Source organism: Saimiri boliviensis, chromosome 6 (genome assembly GCF_048565385.1).
Source record: "Saimiri boliviensis isolate mSaiBol1 chromosome 6, mSaiBol1.pri, whole genome shotgun sequence".
Classification (NCBI taxonomy): Eukaryota; Metazoa; Chordata; class Mammalia; order Primates; family Cebidae; genus Saimiri; species Saimiri boliviensis.
The window spans coordinates 131390081-131397140 of record NC_133454.1 but is presented as its reverse complement, the minus strand read 5'-3'; the positions used below and the strand labels follow the sequence as shown (position 1 = coordinate 131397140).

Below are 7060 nucleotides of genomic sequence, written 5' to 3'. Positions count from 1 at the left end.
GTCTCGGTGTGGCTCAGGCTGGGGTGCAGGTATGAATCCAGGGGTGGCAGCAAGAGTGAAAGTACCAGGTCCAGAGTCAGGAGGCCCCTGGGCTGTGCAAGTGGCCGGCTCTTGGCTATGTCCAGCGCATCCCTGGAATTGTCCTTCTTCGTCCTTGGCTGCCCTGGAGCCTGTGAGGCGGGCCCGGAGCACCACGCCCTCCTGGGGTGCCTCTTCGCCAGGTCCGAAGAATTTGGGAGCAGGGTGGGCCTGGGTTCTTGACCCGCCCTGGTGGCCACCTTCTCACACCAGCACTGTGCCCAGCTGGCCTCACTTGTCATCTCAAAGTGGCATCAAACCTCCCATCTGGTGGACAGAATCCCCAGGTTGGCCCTCCAGAGACCAGGTCTGACCACAGGCCCCTTCCCTATGCCCCACCAGTGGGGGCAGGGAGCTGGTGAAACCCTCATGCCCTTTGCTGACCACACCCACCCACCCTGACACCCCCTCTGCAAGAATACGTGGCTTGTTGAGGGGAAGCCACTGTGCAGGCTGCTGCCGGCCCTCACACACCCCTAGCCACCTGCTCTAGAGGTGGTGCTGCCGCTCAGAGACTGAAGGCCCCTAGAGCAGCTGGTTCAGCCCCAAGGGGCTGACCCAGGAGGACAGCTGCCCCCACCCCTACCCCACCAAGGAGCCTGTCCTAAGGGCCGGGCCGCACTGCAAGCCCTCCTAGGGGTCCCTCTCTTTATTTCCATGGAAGAGATCGGGGGTGGATGCATGTGCAGGAGTGGATGTGTGTGTAGGAGTGGATGCGTGTGATGTGTGTGCAGGAGTGGATGTGTGTGTAGGAGTGGATGCGTGTGATGTGTGTGCAGGAGTGGATGTGTGTGTAGGAGTGGATGCATGTGATGTGTGTGCAGGAGTGGATGTGTGTGTAGGAGTGGATGCGTGTGATGTGTGTGCAGGAGTGGATGTGTGTGCAGGAATGGATGTGTGTGCAGGAGTGGATGTGTGTGTAGGAGTGGATGCGTGTGATGTGTGTGCAGGAGTGGATGTGTGTGTAGGAGTGGATGCGTGTGATGTGTGTGCAGGAGTGGATGTGTGTGTAGGAGTGGATGCGTGTGATGTGTGTGCAGGAGTGGATGTGTGTGTAGGAGTGGATGCATGTGATGTGTGTGCAGGAGTGGATGTGTGTGTAGGAGTGGATGCGTGTGATGTGTGTGCAGGAGTGGATGTGTGTGTAGGAGTGGATGCGTGTGATGTGTGTGCAGGAGTGGATGTGTGTGTAGGAGTGGATGCGTGTGATGTGTGCAGGAGTGGATGCGTGTGATGTGTGTGCAGGTGTGCATGACAGCGTTTACCTTCCAGACTTCCTTTTTCCTCTCTCCTTCCTGTGAACTCCTGGTTCCCAGGTGTCCCCGCTTGCTCCACAACATCCTTACCCACCAGAAGGCCCCTGGCTCCGCAATGCCACGCGCAGCCGCCCAGTCCTCCACCCATGGGGCCCTCGTTCCACCTGCCACCACTCATGAAACTGGATCGCCCAGCTCTTCACTGGCTCGCCTGCGGCTACTGCCTCAGTTTACCTGCACAGTTGCCCCTGGCTATCTGGCTGGGTAGGACTTGTACTTAGAAGCAGTTCCCTCCCTGGGAAACTGTGTCCTAAGGCCAGGAGGTGGCAGCCTCTGCTGTCCCGAGACAGGGACCTGTGAGCAGCCAGGCTCTGTGGCTTGGAGCCTGGGGGCCCCCTGAGCTGTCTGTGAACACTGCGCCTCCCATCAGGGAGGCGCTCAAGAGCTTCCCACCTGTGTCACAGGGAGTGGGTCCTGGAGCCTGAAGAGACCTGTGGGGGCCACACGAGCACCTGAATTCGGCTCCTCTGTCCTTTCCCCTGATTCTGAAATTGTCCCCACAGCACAGGTGCATCGAGGGAGCTGCCTTTGAGGCCTCTCCTGAGCCCAGGGAGAAGGGCAGCTCCCCTTCCTGACCGCCCTAGGCCTGGGTCAGCTGGGTGGGCCCAAAGGGACTTCTGAACCCCCACTGCCCAGGCAGCCCCCTTTCCCTGGACGCCCCCTGGCCTGTCCCCTGAGAGCCAAGCCCATACTCAAACAGGGGGGTCTGGGTGCTGCTCTGCTCCCAGCCAGGGAGGTTCTGGGGCACGGTTGCCTGGGCCCGCCCTGTCAGTGCCGTGGACTGTTGCCCCCGCTGCCCAACCCCAGGGGACAGTGATGGGCACCCTGCTTTTCCCTGCCCCCATCCTGGGAGCCTAGGCCCTGCCCTCAGTAGAGACAGAGGCGACCCAGGGATGGCTGCCCCTGCATAGACATGGCTGCCTCCCAGGGGAGTCTAAGGGACCCAACACCTGCGTCACAGATGCCAGGGACAGACTGTAGGCGAGGCATCTCCATCCACATCCACGCTGAGCCACCCACTAGCATGTGGGGCCGGGCACCACCAAGCCTGCTGTCCCACCTGGGCCACCCCAGCCCGGGCTGAGACTCAGCACTCCATGGGGGTGGAGTGGGGCAGGGGCAGGAGATGCCCGGAGTAAAAGCCGGATGTCTTCAGAGTGACCCCCTGGGGCTGGGCAGGGCTGGGGACCGGGGAAAGTCCTGCTGGCAGAAAAGCCCACACTGGCTCCTCCGCCGAACGGTCCCCACACTCCCTGTGCAGACGAGACAGCCTGCAGGGCAGAAGCTTCCAGCCCCATTCCTGGTGGCCAGCGTGCTTCACTTAGCCCTTGATGAAGAGAATAGTTTCTGACAAGCGGCTGTGGTGAGCTCCTGGCACTTTTAAAGCTTCGATGTTGCCTCTCTCAGGAACCTAGAAGTGGACACCCGTCCCCATTCAGGCCAGACCCCAAGGCTCAAGGGTCAAGGCCCAGGCCCGTTGCCAGGCTGCCCTCTCGCTGGGACAGGTGCAAGGCCCCTTGGGAGGGGTGTGAAGCTGCAGAGGATCTTTAAGCAGAGTGAGGACTAGGGAAGAGAAGGCTTTAGGAGGCGGGCTCAGTGTCAGCGTTCGCATGGACAGAATCATGTTCCTGCAGAATTCATAGGCTGAAGCCCTGCTCCCCAATTATATGGCATTAGGAAGTGGGTATCTGGGAGGTATTAGGGACAGATGAGGACATGAAGGTCCCTGGTCCCATACGATTAGCGCCCTTATACAAAGAGACATTTGGGAGCTCCCTCTTCTCCTCTCTCTCTCTCTCTACCCCCCCTTTCTCTCTCTCTCTCTCTCTCTCTCTCTCTCTCTCTCTCTCTCTCTCTCTCTCTCTCTCTCTCTCTCTCTCTGTCCTTACGTGCACTAAGGGAAGGCTCTATGAAGACACACAGAGAAGGCGGCCATCTGCAAGCCAGGAAAAGTGCCCTCACCAAGACTGGAACCAGTGGCACCTTGATATTGGACTCCCAGTTTCCAGAACTGCAGGAAATCAGCCCCTGCTGTTGACATGCCCAGCCCGGGGTGCTTCCTAACGGCAGCCAGAGCTAACTGAGACAGCTCCCCGCACTCACCCATCCATTTGTTCATTCATTCATTCATTCACCTCACGTCTACTGCACAGCTCTGGGCTGGCTCTGGGAAGCAGTGAGTCACACACCGCCCCAGTGTGGAGTATGTTTAGAGACGGTGGATTACAGCGGAGAGGGCAGAGGCCCTGGGAACCCCAGCAGGGCTGGCCCAGTTGAGCTGAGGCTGGCATGGGGAAAACTGGGGAGCCTCGGGGGTAGAGGTGATAGATGTGGGGGGTTTCAAGGCAGTGAGACAAAGAAGAGAGGTGGGTGGTGCCCCCCTCCCCCTGTGCCAGACGTCACCAGCCTCCCAATCCCTGAGTGTTCACCTGTCTGGATGAGACACCGCTGTGAACTTGGGAGTGAAGGTGGTGAGTTTGGGCAATGCTGGGGCCCATGCAGGTGAGAAGTGGGATGGGGCTCGAGGCCGGGGCCCAGGCAGGAGCCCACAGCCCGCCGGTGGTACTCACATGAGAAGCCTCAGGGGGCGGCTTGGGGTGTGCTGGGCTGTCCCCACACTGACACCCTGGCTGCAGGACCCCCTGTGTCCTGGCGATGGCTCTCAGGGTGGCTGTGTGGCCTACTCAGGGTCATCCCTACAGTCCATGCTCTTTGGGTCACCAGTTGCCAGCAGTGTCCGCCCCGTTTTGGGGAGTGGCCAAGGACCCCAGGATGGGAGGAAATGTGCAGTGGGGGCGTCCCTCCCATGTGGGCTGCACCCCTGCATCCGCTGGGGTGGCCTCTGCTTAGGGTGGTTTCAGGAGAGTTCTGATACTGTCAAACACCACCATCAGGAGCAGGGCAGACAAAAGAAAAGTGAGCTGATCGGGGTGTCCCAGTTGGGGGCTCGTAACCTTGAAGGAGGGCAGGGCACAGCCCAGCGGGGTTGGCCAGGAGGCCCTGGGCCTGTGGCTGAGGTCACATCTGACACTGGCAACGATCAGAATGGGCTGGCCCATGGAGCCCTGTGGCCTTGGTTGGTGGCTCATGGTGCCACAGGAACTGGAGCAATGGGTGGCCTCCCTCGTCCATTGCCTGAGTCAAGGAGGACTGGGTCCTTTGGGGAAGGACCCTGCCATACTCCTGCAAATTTACATTGTTCCTGTTTCCCCCAATCTCCCCCCAGGGACCTACAGCCATTTGCTGGGGTGGCTAGTTTGGAAAGGGGGATCATCAGACGCAGAGGGATAACTGGACACTGGCTTGAACCTGCCACCCACTCCTGGGGACACAAACATCCCTTAGATCTAATAGTCAGAGGAGGGGCATGGAGGCCAGGTTGCCCACAGAATTCTAGCTCAGGTCCAACTCTTGGGGGGTACAGAGGTCACTTCCCCAGCCTGTGACAGGTCAGTAAACCACGTGGTGGCCAACAGAGTCCCCACATTTGTCCCCTGACCTGGGGGGGTGGGGGCTACTATGGTGGGAAAGGCCAAGTGGAAGCCATTGGGGTGGAAAAATCATGAGTCAAAAGCAATCGGCAGCCCTGGAGGGACCACAGAGGTCAGTGCTGCCACTGAGGACTTGGAAGATGCCAGGTGGTGACCCCCACCACAGCCCCATTCCACTTGTCTAAGTGGTTTGTGCAGAAGACAGGGGGTACCTGGAGAAAGAAGGACAATGAATTCTGGTAAACTTAACCAGAACTCCAACTGCAGCTGCTGTTTCAGATGTGACTGCTGATCACCGGGGGAAATCAAAGCATCTCCAGACACCTGGTGTACAGTCACTGATCTGGTGGAAGCTTTGATTTTTAAAAGATATTTTATTTTTTAGAGCGGTTTGAGGTTTACAGAGAAATTGAGCAGATTTGAGAGTTCTCATAAAGCACCTCTCCCTACACACAGTTTCCCCTATCATCAATATCTTGAATTAGTGTTTACATCTTTACAACCGAGGACCCAATATTGATCCAGTCATTGATCAGGTTACATGAGGGTTCCCTCTTGGTGTTGTACATTCTATGGGTTTGGGCAAATGCATAATGGCATGTGTCCACTATTATAGTGTCATGCAGAATTATTTCACTGCCCTAAAATCTGTCTGTGCTCCATTTATTCTTCCCTCCCTCCCCACTAACTCTGGGAATACCACTGATCTTTTCACTGTCTGCAAAGTTCTGCCTTTCCAAAATGTCACATAGTGGGAAGTTATACAATCCGAAAAGGCAGGGAGACTTCTTCAGATTGGCTGCTTTCACTCAGCGACATACACTTAGGGTTCCTCCACAGCTTTTCATTCTCTTTATCACTGAATAATATTCCATTGCTTGCATACACTAGAATTTGTTTATCCATTCACCTATTAAAGCACTTCCTGGTTGCTTCCAAGTTTTGACAATTATAAATAAAGTTGTACAAACATGAATGTGAAGGTTCTTGGGTGGATGCATGCTTTTAGCTTATTTGGGTAAACACCTAAGGCTGGGTTGTATGGTAAGACCATGTTTGCCTTTGTAAGAAACCACCATTAATTAGGTCATCCCTACATGGATCAGCATATCACATCTGAGCTGCCTTCAAGATCCAAAGACACCCATGAGGCACTGTGCTTCCTGGATTGCTGGATTGTATGGTAAGACCATGTTTGGCTTTGTAAGAAACCACCAAACTGTCTTCCGAAATGGCGATCTCCTGTTGCATTCCCACCAGCTGTGACAGAGTTCCTGTTGCTCCATGCTCTTGCCACCATTTGGTGATGTCAGTGTTTTGGATTTTGGCCATTTTTATAGGCATCTCATTGTTGTTTTAATTTGCAATACTCTAATAACATGTGCTATGAATCCTCTTGTTATGAGCTTATTTGCCATCTGTATACCTTGTTTAGTGAGGTATCTGTTCATAACTTTTCCTGTTTTTACATTCAGTTGTTTGTTTTTTGTTGTTGAGTTTCAGAGTTCTTGGACTACTTTGGAGGCAAGTCCTTTATTAGATATGTGTTTTGCAAAGATTTTCTCTCAGTCTGTGGCTTGTCCTTTCATTCTTTTAACAGTGTCTTTTGCAAAGTAGAGCCCTTTATGTTAATGAAGTCCAGCTTATCAGCCATGATCCAGTGAATGCTTTTGATTCCTTGATACCTCTGAGTAAAGGCCACCAAAAGCTGGTTGCTTTCAGCTGGCAAGGGCAGCAATACATGTGCACTGCCCTGTTCTGGGATAGAGTATATTAACTCTATGTCATAATCCAGCCCACAGCGACCTTGACCAGCTTTCCCTTCCATAGCCATTGGCTGGCCCATCACACTGATGATGGCAACTGATCTTGGTGCAGAACTTGTGAGCAAATGTGGTGAGCAGAACTGTCATTGACTCAAGGACAACTTGATAACATGGTGTGTGCTGGGAGGTGGGGAATGAATCCCACAAAAATCAGGGCGGGGGCCTGACCCTTAGATGAAACTGCTGGGGGTCCAGTGGTCTGGGGCATGCTATGATCTACTTCTGATCCTTCCTTCTACCTAAGAGGAAGTGCAGTGCCTCATGGGTGTCTTTGGATCTTGGAGGCAACTCAGTTGTGATATGTTGACCCATGTAGGAATGGCCTAAAATGCTGTCTGCTTTCTGTGAG

General features: G+C 54.9%; 1 protein-coding gene across 1 annotated transcript; it reads left to right on the top strand.

Annotated features, from left to right (window-relative positions):
- The first annotated feature begins 117 nt into the window (after positions 1-117).
- C6H11orf21 (chromosome 6 C11orf21 homolog) lies at positions 118-1694 on the top strand. Its single transcript, XM_039470359.2, is given in 5 exon segments — positions 118-221; positions 292-385; positions 1432-1514; positions 1516-1599; positions 1601-1694. Coding segments are annotated over 5 exon segments (459 nt in total).
- The last annotated feature ends 5366 nt before the right edge of the window (positions 1695-7060 follow it).